This window comes from Pleurodeles waltl, chromosome 1_2 (genome assembly GCF_031143425.1).
Source record: "Pleurodeles waltl isolate 20211129_DDA chromosome 1_2, aPleWal1.hap1.20221129, whole genome shotgun sequence".
Lineage (NCBI taxonomy): Eukaryota > Metazoa > Chordata > Amphibia > Caudata > Salamandridae > Pleurodeles > Pleurodeles waltl.
Window position 1 is genome coordinate 1,347,041,047 of NC_090437.1, and position 13,008 is coordinate 1,347,054,054.

Here is a 13,008-nt window from a genome sequence, read left to right on the forward strand (position 1 = left end):
CTATGGGTCCTGGGGTGCTTTACTGGGATTCCTGTGGTGGATTGGGACTCAGAGGGCTGAAGTCAGAATGTAAAATCTTTGACCAAGGCGAACATGGTTAATTTATCCAGTCCATGCTTTATCCTAGTCAAAATCAAATTTGTTCTATACTGAACTTTTGCTGTCATTGGCACTTTATGCTTTTTCGCGCCATTTCAAAATGTATAATGGGTTCCCTTATTAGATTTTTGTCATTTTGGTGTCACTTTGTTAAATTTTTTTTACTCGATTCTAATTCATTTTTGGATTTTTAGTGTTTTGTATTTCAACTTTACTACGGTTTTAGTATTGCAAAAATATGTTACCCATTGCCTCTAAGACAAGCCTCTCTACTTTGTGCAATAGCTACCAGGGGGATTGAGCTCAGGTTTAATTAGTGACTTTGAGGGTTTACCCTGACAGAGATTGTGATTCTTATTGGAAGTGGGTACTTGCGCTCCTCATATAACTACTTAACTTCTTACAGCTCTGATTCTTGCATTTAATTTTATGGAAGTGAGTGGTTGTAAACTATATTCTGAAGATGCATATCGATCCATGAAAGAGTATGATGCAGGAAAGTAAAATAGGTAAAGCACGGTCCCCCTGAGCGAAAAAATCTGCAAATGTCAACACCAATGTGCCCATATCCATAAGTTGTTTTAGTGCCGCTCATGATTTCAGCATTCTAGCAGCTAATCATGTTGAATAAAGAGGCTAATTAAAATCCCCGCAGAGTAAAGTGGAGCCCCAATTAAAAAGTAGTTGTGTTGAATCATTTTCATTACCATCATATACAGAGCAAATTCCCAAATGTCTTCCACCTTTCTCAACCCTAGCAAAAAACCACCACCCCAAGTCAGCTCTTGAAACTCTACTGCTTCTCCAACCCTATCTCGAGCCAATAGCGCAACCCCACGCTGTGGTTTTTCTTATTCGGAGGCATCTAATATTCATTAACTGCAAATTATTTAATCAAAATCTTTATTTTTTTTAAGCAAATGCATCTCTTGCAGACAAACCAAATGAGTGCTACGGTTATGCCATTCTTCAGATATGTTTCTCATTTCAGCAGAATCTCTGATTCTTTTATTGTTCCAGGACATGAGACCACTATCCTGGGTGCTGTATTTTATTTTGTTAGGAGTATGCTCCATCATTTTACCTTAGATGTTGCTGATTATCAACCGTTATCTTGCCAGTTTTCCAAAATTTTCCAAGTTTCCCTTTTTAGTCCGTACTATCTTCCCAGTGAACCACCATTCCCACCTGTTGTCTCTCCCTTTCCGACCTGCCATTTGCAGGAACCCAACCTTTGTCCAACAATCCCATAAAGATTCATCGGACTCATCCAAACACTTCCGGTTTGAAACCTTAATGTGTTCACGCTAACAACTTGTGATAGAAGTGCCGGGAAAGAATCCAAAAAGTCATTGGCCAGCAACAAAAGGGGGGATGTAAGAGAAAAAAAAGAAGAGTACAAATCAGAACAGAATGAAGAATAGCAGTAAATAGTTTTCAAAACTGCCTATTAACACATCAGAGACAACCTAGTTATCATATCTATAAATAATAAGAAACAAATTCTGTACCCAAAATCACAAGCCATAAACAGAGCATTAGTGTATAAATGTATCTGAAACAAATGAAAGAGGAAAAAAAACCACTCCTAAATAGCACCAACCATAATCATCCGTCATTTTTGGTACTATCACTCATGCCATTGCTGCATAATATCTTTAACTTTAGTAGCCTCCTGGCATAGAAAATGTGTCCCCTATGAAGAAGCTTCAAATTAATAGGTTCTATGGGGAAAAGATGTGGCCCCCTCCTTTCTGAATGCCTGGTATGAGTTGACAAAGTTGCCATCTACGTTCAGGTGCTGCATGGCAAAAATCAGACCTAACACCACAAGGCTAATAGGTTTCTGTCGTCAGACTTCCTGCTTTAGGAGCTGTTGTAGGATATCATTTCCTGTGTATATTACTATGGCCTGTCGTTGTCTTTTCTGGATCCTGCTATCCATACAGATTGGGAATCAGTGCGCTCTATGAATCTGGCTGTCAACATCCCAATCACTTAACTGAGGGAATGCTGCTTTAAAAAAAAATCACCGTAGGATCATAACCTTCATTGCTCTATGGTGTGCCAAGTAGTTGCATGTTCATGTGTCACGTACGGTTCTCAGTATCTTCAATCTTAAATTGTTAACACATTATTTCAATCTCATGTTGGGTAACTTGCACTAGGGTAGTGTGTACTGTCTCTGACTAGCTAGATATGTCTCTCTGTTTCGCTAAGATGGATGGCCATGTTCTTAGACATTTCTACAAAACCACCTGCATTTTCATATGAAGTCCTGAAGGCAGTGCAGTAGTTTTTATACTCTCCCTGTGAAGCTGGGAAAGACTATATATGGAGGAGAGAGAGGGTTCTGTAGTAGACACACCAGTCCCTCCTGAGCTTATAGTTCTGTCCCCAGCAGCCTGAGAATTGTTAGAAAAAAATTAGAGCATGCTCCTTCTATGACTAGTCTCGACTAGGTCAGAAATTAAGTTAGTTGGTGTGAGGTCAAAGATCCCACAGTAGTTCCTCTCCCTCACCATTCTGAGCCCCCTAATTTCCAGTGTTTTCTTGAGAGAGCCTCTCTCCAACTTTCTTCATCCTTGCCCTTATTTTGTGAATCCGTTGTGGTTCTTTTTAGGTTTCACCTGTACAGAACTTGTGGTGTGCTTGTGAAATCTCTTGTATTGGAATAAAGAAAAATTTTAAACAGGCATTGGAGCCCATCTATTACTTACCTTTGCGTACCATTGGCTGGCTCCCACGTGGCTTCCACATCACTTTACTTACTATTAGCTGGCTCCTACATCACTCTTGTTTCCTTCCTCTTGGTCTGCGAGTCTTCATCCTGCCGTGGAGCCTGGACCAAGTACTGCTTCTGGTTGCCAGTGTCCTCCTTCTCTTCTGCAGGCTCCTGAAGGGACACTTTTTGCTCTTTTCGCACCATTGCTAAACACACTTTGTATGACATAGGTGAATGGATTTGTCCCTGACTGTAAATAAAAAACAAATGTGGATGACAACCCTGCTTCTTGATTGTGGGCGCTTCCTTAGTTTTCAAAATCTTTCACAGCTGTAATGCCAAAGCAAGATGGCTGCTACAGTTTAAACTGGCAGCCCAAACTCCCAAAATAATCCCTTTAACATGTGAAAAAGCTTCCTTTGAAAATTTAACAAGTCCAAAAGCAGGAGTCCCATGCCATCTTGGATTCCTCCTCGAATAGTGCATTCTGGTGGATTTGCAATACAACAAACAAGACATACTGCAAAAGTGTGCAGGGTTGCCACAAGAAACTTTTTCCCCATTGGTTACATCCAGTAGTTAGGGATACCTACAAAGCTGGCACCCCCCACACACACAACTTATCTGAACACTTTCTGGAGTTGTGGAAGAACAGAAAAGGGACTTCAACTGCTGTTTTAGGCCTGTGCAGTGACCTGAAGAGCTGGACCTGCTCCCACTTTTATCCAGGACGAAGAAGTGGACTCCAAGGGTCAGTTGGCTGACCTGTATAGCTGCAAGTACATCAACAGCTGTTAGAGGCAATTTTCCGGGAGTATCCCATTGCAACTGAAAGAGTACTGACCCTGATGGTGGGATCCTGACACGCAAGTGCTGTCCTTGCGGTCTAAGAGCCTTAGTGGTGTTAATAAAGACGCATTCTGACATCTCTGAAAAATGTAGACTCAAAATATGTTGGGCTTCCGAACCTCCGGACCAGGACCAACAAGTCAGTCTGCCAAAAGCTAAACTTCGCTGGGTGAGTTTTGCTGCAGAACAATCCAGTTCAGCAGACCCTTGTGACAAACCTATCCAACTTTGTTGCGACCGTCTCAGGTACAACTGAAAGCCTTGCCCTGCAGGAAGATTCTACATTCCAAAAAAGACATTAAGGGCCTGATTACAACCATGGCGGAGGGGATTACTCTGCCCCAAATGTGACATATATCCCACGCCCATATTACAAGTTCCATCATATCCTATGGAACTTGTAACACGGAGGACGGGATAACTGTCACATTTGGGACGAAGTAATCTCCTCCGCCAAGGTTGTAATCAGGCCCGAAGTCAGAAGGTCAAAATGTTGAATGAGCAAAAGTGCCACAAGAATTTGCTTGACAAGAGGTCTTCTCTGGGTGTGAAATTTGACTTTTCCTGGTCTGAGCTTTTCCCATCAAAACCAGCTTCTTCAGTGGGACCCTGCTCAACACCTACCAGACTTTGAAGGGACTTTACCAGATAGTCTGCGTCCTTGCCCTACATATGTTTACTTTACTAGTGTATTCAATATGTGGGCTTCAGCCCACCCATAGGCTTCCCATTTGCTGGCTCCATAGTTGCTCTTGTATTCTTTCTCCCCTCCCTTGAGAGCAAGGACAAATTACTACTATCCATCCACTGCTCCCATTTTAGGAACTACTTTTTTCTTTGTTAAAGAGCACTTCACATTAGTGCTTGTGTTTTTACTTGCTCCGTTTCTGTAAACAGGCCTGTAAATCTTGTTCTTATCTCGTCACTTTGAGTTGTATTCAAAGACGAGGTCAAATGTCAAACATTGTTTTCTGAGGGCGCCTGTTTGGCTATTTTACACACGTGTGGTGTACCTCAACACTCTGGTCCGGCGTCGGTTTGTGATAGGGCTACAAGCTTTAGCTAGCCCTCGCTTTTAACTACTTTGGAGCACTGTAAGCAAAGAGCCATAGTGCCGCCTTTGTTAAAACTGCTTTGTGGGTAAATTAAGCTGTCTCATCTGTAACACATAACACATTTCTTATTTTATAAAGCTCTCTTCCTTTAACCTTGTGTTCTTTTCAGCTTCTTTAAACCTGTTGCCCACACCTGTCGCCTGTGCCCCTCTCCTTCATACTGCTTTTGTGCGTCTGTGGTCTTCAGAGCTACTGCTGATGTCCTGCTTGTTGCGCTCTCACACACGCGGTCTCGCTCGCTTCATGCTTCTCTTGCTGATCAAATCTCCTCATTTTAAATTTACAATTTACGGTTGCAGTAAATGTATATTGTTACTTTTAATTTTTACTATGTATCCATAAGTAAGATGCACCGGCTGCTTTCAGAGCTGCGGAGCACTATTTAAGAAACTGTAAATATAGAAATAAAATGTGTTTCTCAGGTGCTAGGTAATTCTGCAGGAAAAACACAGCCCAATTTCAGCACCTGGGAGGGGGGGTCAAACACCACAATTCTATATTCACTAATAGTAGCAACATCTACCTCCATATATACATCCCACTCAATACTACATGCCACACAATGCAACTCCACCCCACACCACTGCACTTAACAAACCCAATAAATCTCACATAGACCTTCACATAATTCCACTCCATTGAATACAACTTAATTACTAGCCACATAATTCCAATGCACACCATGCCACATAATTGCACTACACATAACCCCACTCAACAACACACTATTCCACAACAAACAATTCCAGTCCATCTCATATGATTCCACTCCACAACACATTGTTAAAAGACATTAACGTTGAGAACGTCTATAGCTCTCAGATTGCCGAGACCTATTGGCTTTGCCAGTGTTTGTCTCCAAGCTGCTGCTGAGGGATGCTGAAAGGGGGAACTACTTCCATGTATGTAAGCAGGACTTCCTTCGAGCATATGGACAAGCACAGAAGACTTGAAAGCATTCTGAGTGACATTATGTACCCAGTGGGTACTATAGTTAAGGCTACCCTTCTTGGGCCACAGAGCCACAGAAAAAAGGCAGATCACACCAGTGGCAACTCTGCACTAAAAACCGTAGCTTCTTGAAATACGTTTTCAGAATCTGCACAGCATGAGTTTGAGCTTCTACCGCCTAGCACTTTAGAATGATATCATCCGCTTATACTCCCCATTCTGTTATGCTTATCGCGATGTGGCACATTAATCGCTAGTGTGATCACAGGTGGAAATAGAGGAACACTTTGCCTGGGTCATATTGCAAATGTGAGTGGAGAAGCAAAGTAGCTGTACTGAGATGCAGTAATTGTGCATAACATAGATATGTCGCTCAGTCAGTGCACACCCACACTCAGTGAGAGGCACCCAGTAAGCACTCCCCCTCCAGACTGGTGTAGTAATCCACTACACCTGCATGCTGGGATGGGGCTCTGTCCCCTTTAAAACTGAGGCCTGGTCTCCTACTGTAGATGAAAGGCAGACAGGGAACTTCAAAATCAATCCTGTCTGCTCCTCACTATTGTGCTGTTCAGATTCTGAACTGGGGGTGATGCAGGGTTAATGCAAGGCAGTGAACTATCCTGTTGTATGCCTTGCACACCTATCTAGCGGTGCACCACAGTGTAGACTGGGGCAGTGTGTCCTGTGTGTGTAATATGGCACAAGTTATCACTGAAATAAATATTTTGGTAGCGGATGCTACCCATCATGAACTTTTAACTCACAAGTTCCTTGCATTGGATCAGTCTAGGCTCCTCTTAGGCCTCTGGATTGAGGCATTGCATGCAGTTCTTCACCCACGTTGATCGGGGTTCTCTGGTCCTGGGCAGTCACATGGACCTTCTGACCTTCACTGATCACTGTTCTCTGGCTCCTGGATTGTGGAGCCACTGTCCCCTACTGACCTACAGTGGCTTCTGCTCTTGAGTTTTGGATGGGGCATGACAAGCCCTGGCTAACCTGCACTGATTGCTCGTCTCTCAGTTGAGGCTTCATATGCCCCTGCCTAACCTGCGCTGCTCTAGGGTCACCTCCTTTTGTTCCCTTGCCGCTCTACGTACTCTTCATTTACTTCTAAGACCCAATTTTTCATATAATCTTCCATTAATGTAGGTTCATGTTTCTTTTTAATTAGGGATTTGTTCTAACCGGATTGGTGCAGTAGTTTTACTTCACGGAGAGCCCGAATTATCGAAAAGAACGTCCTGACTCCAGCAAGTAAGATGATGGAAAAACCTACCACAGGTGAGGTTGCCAGATCTTATTAAAATAAGATTGCATGCTATATTTTGAATATCCAGTGTCCACAAAAAGCTCATTGCTTTAAAGTAGACGATGCTCCCTATTATGTTATGTGGCTTTGTATAGGCGCTGTTGGTGCTTAGCGTGTGTGTGCCTGGCCCTGAGTGTGTGTGTGCCTGGCCCTGAGTGTGTGTGTGCCTGGCCCTGAGTGTGTGTGTGCCTGGCCCTGAGTGTGTGTGTGCCTGGCCCTGAGTGTGTGTGTGCCTGGCCCTGAGTGTGTGTGTGCCTGGCCCTGAGTGTGTGTGTGCCCGGCCCTGAGTGTGTGTGTGCCAGGCCCTGAGTGTGTGTGTGCCCGGCCCTGAGTGTGTGTGTGCCCGGCCTTGCCTATGGTAGGTTGGTTATATGAATAGCCAGGTCTGCAGCTTCTTGCAGAATTCAAGATGAGAGGAGGAGGCTCTGATGTGGAGTGGAAGGTCATTCCATGCTTTAGGAGCGATGTAAGAGAATGCCCGTCCTCCTGGAAGGGTTCTGTATGTGCGTTGGATGTGCGCCAGTAAGAGCCCCCACAAGGTTTGTGTGGAGGTGTCTTCGTGGAGATGCACCTGTGCAGGAAGGTCTGGCCTGAATTGTGGAGTGCCTTGAATGTGTGTGTGGGGAGTTTGTATTGAGCGTGTTTGTGTATTTGCTGAGGTGTGGGGTGATGCGAGTTCTGTGTGGAAGGTTGGGAATGAGTCTGGCTGCTGAGTTCTGGATGGTCTCTATCTGGCAGAGCACTTACTGCTAACATTGAGGAGGTGCAGCCAGGGCAAAGCTGACTGCTAACAGGTAGGTGGCACTGCTTGCAAACAGTTCACAGCTGATAGCTAGGAGGGATTGACAATATATCCCTCATTGCTAACAGTGAGGTGCGCTGCTAACGCAAAGTAGACTGCTGCTAGCTAGGAGGGATTGTAAGCACGCTGCTCATTGCCAACAGCAAGGTGGTGCTGCTAATGCAGAGCAGACTTCTGCTAGCTAGGAGGGATTGTCAGCAGACCCCTCATTGCTAACAGTAAGGTGGTGTTGCTATGCAGAAACTCACAGCTAGGAGGGATTGACGGTGCACCCCTTATTGCTGGCAGTAGGGTGCCGTTGCTGCTGATAGCTAGGAGGGGTTGGTGGCACAGCCCTGGTTGCTAACAGTAAGATGGCGCTGCTAGCACAGAGTGGTCTGCTGACAATTGGCCGGTGTTGCAAGCACATGGCTCACACGTGCCAGCTAGACAGTGCTGATAATGTGGCCCTCAGTGCTGACAAGTAGGTGGCACTGCTACCTCAGAGCTCAGAACTACGTTTTGTTATGTGAAGGAGTTTGTAAAGCACATTGCTAGCCTTAGGCATCCTGGTGCTAAATAATCAAGTCTAAAGGATCTAATGGCGCAGAGGAAATCAACTTAATGGGTCAGGTGTCGAGTCACCCCTCAAAGATAAGGTGGTTTGCCTGTTCTTCATCTTGTAGGTAGCGTTTTGTAGGCAGCGTGTTGTATGCAGCAATGACGCTGAAAGAGCAGTTGCAGCCCTGCACTTTACAAGATGAGGGACTAAGACCAAGTGCTCATTTGAGTGACGGGGGCTTTGCGATAGGCTGTACTGCCACAAATTACCTTGTAGGTATTGGTCTCTGTCGGATGCTGGCTCAGTTTAAGGTATACAGCTGTGGTGCGGCACCCTAAACTGTGTCTAGGCAACCCTTAGTGATAGCGAGTAGGTTTCCCGACAGCAGATGCTCTCTAGAGGAAGCTGAGGCGAGCAGGTGAAGGTTATCCAGGAGGTGTGTAAAGCACTTGCAATACCACAGTAGTCAGACAGTAACTCACTCACAAGAAAGAACCAAAGTTTTTAGGGGAACGAGGAGTTCAGTTAGCTTTTTGGCTTGCACGCCTGTGCCCCCATCACCCAGTGACTTTTAACCTACTTAGCTTGCTCTGTTTTAGCACATTTATTTAATTATTTCTTCCAAGACGGCTGCTATGTTTATAGTTAGGAAGAAGTTTTGATTTCACGTTAACAGTGCCACTCTTTGAAGGCGTCACTGTCAGCGTCAAAGACAAGTGACACGTAGGTATTCACATCATGTTCCTTTCCCACTTGCGTGTGACAGTAACATAATGTACTTTTGGAGGGAATTGTTTATATAATTGCCGCCCCAAGCATGCCCTCTTATCTAATGTTTGGGAACACACCTGCATCAGGGTTCCTACTAGATCTGTATAGCTACATCTCACACAGACATGATTATTAGATGGATTCCTACCAGATGCCATCAACGCTATCTATGCTGCACTTCGCCTTGATGCGGACCTAACCTTCGTGTCGACACGGAGTCAGATGTAAGGCGTGATTGAACTGTTATAGAGGGGTGCATACGTTTTCTTTTTCTTTATTAGGTTTCTTTATTTCATTATTTCTATATTATTGTCATTTAAAAAAAGGAATATCTATGTATTATGATTATTTTGTTATCAATCAATATATAATAAAGGGAAGTAGTCAAGTTTATGTATAGGCTCTATGTATATTGTATACAAGTATTGCAATGTTACATATGTCATAGTAGGGTGCCCCTATGGTCTACTGACATTCGTACCAAGCAACCAGCCTTCCAGAGCCTTAATGGAACAATCTACCCCGTCTTGGGAAGACTCCTTCTGAGTTTCTCTGAACTTAATCCTATTCTCATCAGTTGTGAGCCCAAACCCATCAATCAGAGCCTCTTTTAAGACCTGGTAGTTATCTGCATCTTCCTCCCTCACATTCAGAAGCCTGTGCTGCCCACTGCCTCTGAGGGACCTTCTGGACTTTACAGGCCCTCTCTAAAGCAGTGTTCCACTTATGGATGTCATCCGCACACTTGTAAGGAGAGACTATACTGCTGAGATTCCTGGACTCAAAGGTGTCTTCCCTGACCCTGGACTCTCTTATGCTGCCACTATGGGGTTCTAACCCCAAATTATTTATTTCCCTCTCCATCTCAAAGGCCTCTCTCTCTAGAGGCAGCTGCTGCTTTTTCAACTTGAGTTTGGCCTTCTTAAGTTTCAGCAAACTGACCCCCTATCTAGGGATCCCTCATCTGAGCTAGAGTGGATGGTGCCAACAGCAGATGCTGAGGAAAGGGAAACTGAGGATGAGGAGGATACACTTATCCTGGATACCCTTTTTATCAACCCAGGAGGAGAACAAGAAGACCTACTACTACGACCCCTGTAGGAAGGTAGCCTCTTTCTAGCCTTGTTAGTGATAGTGAATAGGTGTCCAGATAGCAGAAACTCTCTAGAGCAGAGGTCTTCAAACTGGGGGGCGCCAAACTGGCCAAAAGAAATATTATACAGATAACATCCCTTTGTTTTAAGCAGAATCATGTTATTGCAGTTTTAAAAAGGTAACAGTACTTAACTGCAATGTTTAAATAGGTTTAGACATATTTAAACATTGCCATCTTCCTAAAATAATTGTGAAAAATTCTGAGGGGGGCCCAAAGATTTTTATTTTTCAACTGGGGGGGCTCGGCATTAAAAAGTTTGAAGACCACTGCTCTAGAGGTAGCCGAGGCGAGCAGCTGAAGCTTATCCAGGAGGAATGTAAAGCACTTGCAATACCACAGTATTAAGACAATAACTCTCACACAAGAAAGAACCACACAAGTGTTGCATATAAATGATTCTTTATTACAACACTAACTACTAGACTAGCAACTGTATATCTCCCTTTGGAGATATATATGTAGGAAGCTGGCCTGGTGTGTGACCTATGGTGTTATCACCTTATACCAGGTCCAAGTATCCCCTCTTAGTGAGGTGTAGTCAGTGTCTAGTGGTAGCTGTAGATGAGCAAGACTTATCTAGGAGACATGGAAAGCTCATGCAATATCACTGTAGTCACACAGCACTTACACACATGCAAGAATACACTCAGTGTTACAAAAATAAAGGTGCTTTATTATCGTAACACAAATACTAGAATTCTGTATAGGCAATACTTCACTAGCAGATGAGTAAACACACTATGATATGCACATTAGAAGTCAGGAATTAGCATAAAATGCAATAGAAAACAGTGAAAGCAATAATAAGTAGTGAAAGCCCTAGGGGCAGACCAAACCATATACTAAGAAAGTGGAATGTGAAAGTCTGGCCCCCACCCAAGGAAGTGGAATTGGAACGAGGGGGGCTGGACGAACTAGGAACCCCAAGAGGTAAGTACTAGGGTGACCCCAGCAACCACGAGAAGAGAGGTAAGTACCTGGTTCTCCCCACACCCACCAAAAGGACTACAGAAGAGGATTTTGCAAGACCCAGACAAGACTGCAAGAAACCAAAGGTTAATCTTGGTAGAGGAAGGCCTGTAAAGGATGGGGACCAAGTCCAGTTCACGTTTGAGTGTCCGGTTGTGAGCGGAGCCACAACCTACCAGTCTGTGGATGCTGGACCAGGTCGACGGTGAATGAAGACAGTCAGCAGTGCAGCACTGGAGCAGCTGAAGAGTTCCTGAAGTGATGCAGTCGACATCCCACGCCGGAAGGAAGAATCACAGGAGTCACGGTCAAGCCCATGCAGCACACCTAGAAAGTCCCACGTCATTAGAGAAGCACGCACAGGGCTGTTGGACGCAGGCAAGAGTGCTGGGGGCTGGGGCTACACGGAGCCTGAAGCTCCCTCAGATGAGATGCCAACAAGCCTTGGTAGCCGCAAGAGACGCAACACACAGGGGTACTGTCCTGCGTGGTGAGGCAAGGCTTACCGTCTCCCAAGTTGGACAGCTGTTAGAGAGCACCAAGTGGACCACTCCAAACCACCAACTGTGATGCAGGATCCACGCAACTCTGGAGGAGAGGAGATCCACGCAGCTGGTCGTCGTTGCAGATAGTGTCTGCGGATGCAGGGGAGTGACTCCTTCACTCCAAGAGAGATTCCTTCTTGCTTCTCGTGCAGACTGAAGACTTGTTGCCCTCAGAGGATGCACAGCTGGGGAAATGTTGCAAGCAGGGTCGTTGCTGTAGATGCAGATTGTCAGTTCCTGGAGTGTTCAGTTGTAGTTCCAGTGGCCAGTAGACGAAGTAAACGATGCAGAGGAGTCCTGCTGGAATCTTGCATGTGGACTTTGAGGACCCATGCAAGAGAGAGACCCTAAATAGCCCAGAAAGGGGGATTGGTCACCTAGCAGGGTGACCACCTATCAGCAGGGGGCTATGACGTCACCTGCCTGACCTGGCCACTCAGATGCTCCCAGAGGCCTCTGCCTACCTTGGATTCAAGATGGCAGAATCAAGTGGCCAACCTGGAGGAATTCTGGGCACCACCCCTGTGGTGGTGATGGACAGGGGAGTAGTTACTCCCCTTTTGATTGTCCAGTTTTGTGCCAGAAGAGCCATAGGGGTGACTTACAGTGACCTGGTGCAGTTATCTCTAGTGAAAAGGTGCAAGCACCTTTCTAGGCAGGCTGCAATGGCAGGCCTGCAGACATCTTTTGCATGGGCTCCCATAGGTGGCATAATACATGCTGCAGCCCATGGGGAACCCCTGGCACTCCAATGGCCTGGGTACCTAAGTACCATATACTCCGGGGGTGACCACAAAATGAAGGAAACGGGTAGGTCTCAAGACAGGTAAGTGTCAAGACAAAGGTGGGGACAAAGATAAACACAAAGAGTCTTCTTCAAGCCCACAAAACTCCTCTTTCGGTGGGAACAAAACCTCTTCCTCCTCTTCCAACTACAAAAAGCCTTGGTGCTATGTTTGCAAAAACAAAGGCCATACGGCAAGGGACAGCTCCTGTCCTAAGAAAGGCACCACGCCTTCCACCACTAACAACCCCACTTCTACTCCTAGTGCCCCTAGCAATAGCAGTAGCGGTGGGAATACTAACAGTAGTCAGTTCTAGAGTGTAGCTGGGCTCACCTTAGGGATGGTAGTGGGGTCTGGGCTCATTAGAGAGACCACTGAGGCTGTC

The 13,008-nt window shown here is 45.2% G+C and overlaps 1 protein-coding gene across 4 annotated transcripts in view; it reads left to right on the forward strand.

Moving 5' to 3' along the window:
• The window catches only part of LOC138252483 (zinc finger protein 189-like), a 122,387-nt gene that overhangs the window by 14,496 nt on the left and 94,883 nt on the right, over positions 1-13,008 (forward strand). For 3 of the 4 annotated variants that reach the window (XM_069205741.1, XM_069205744.1, XM_069205742.1), the window contains exon 2: positions 6,917-7,026. The exons of the other annotated variant lie outside the window; for it this stretch is intronic. In XM_069205741.1, the coding sequence (XP_069061842.1) occupies positions 7,005-7,026 (22 nt within the window). In that variant the 5' untranslated portion in view covers positions 6,917-7,004. The remainder of the gene's footprint in view (positions 1-6,916; positions 7,027-13,008) is intronic. 4 annotated transcript variants of the gene reach the window in all.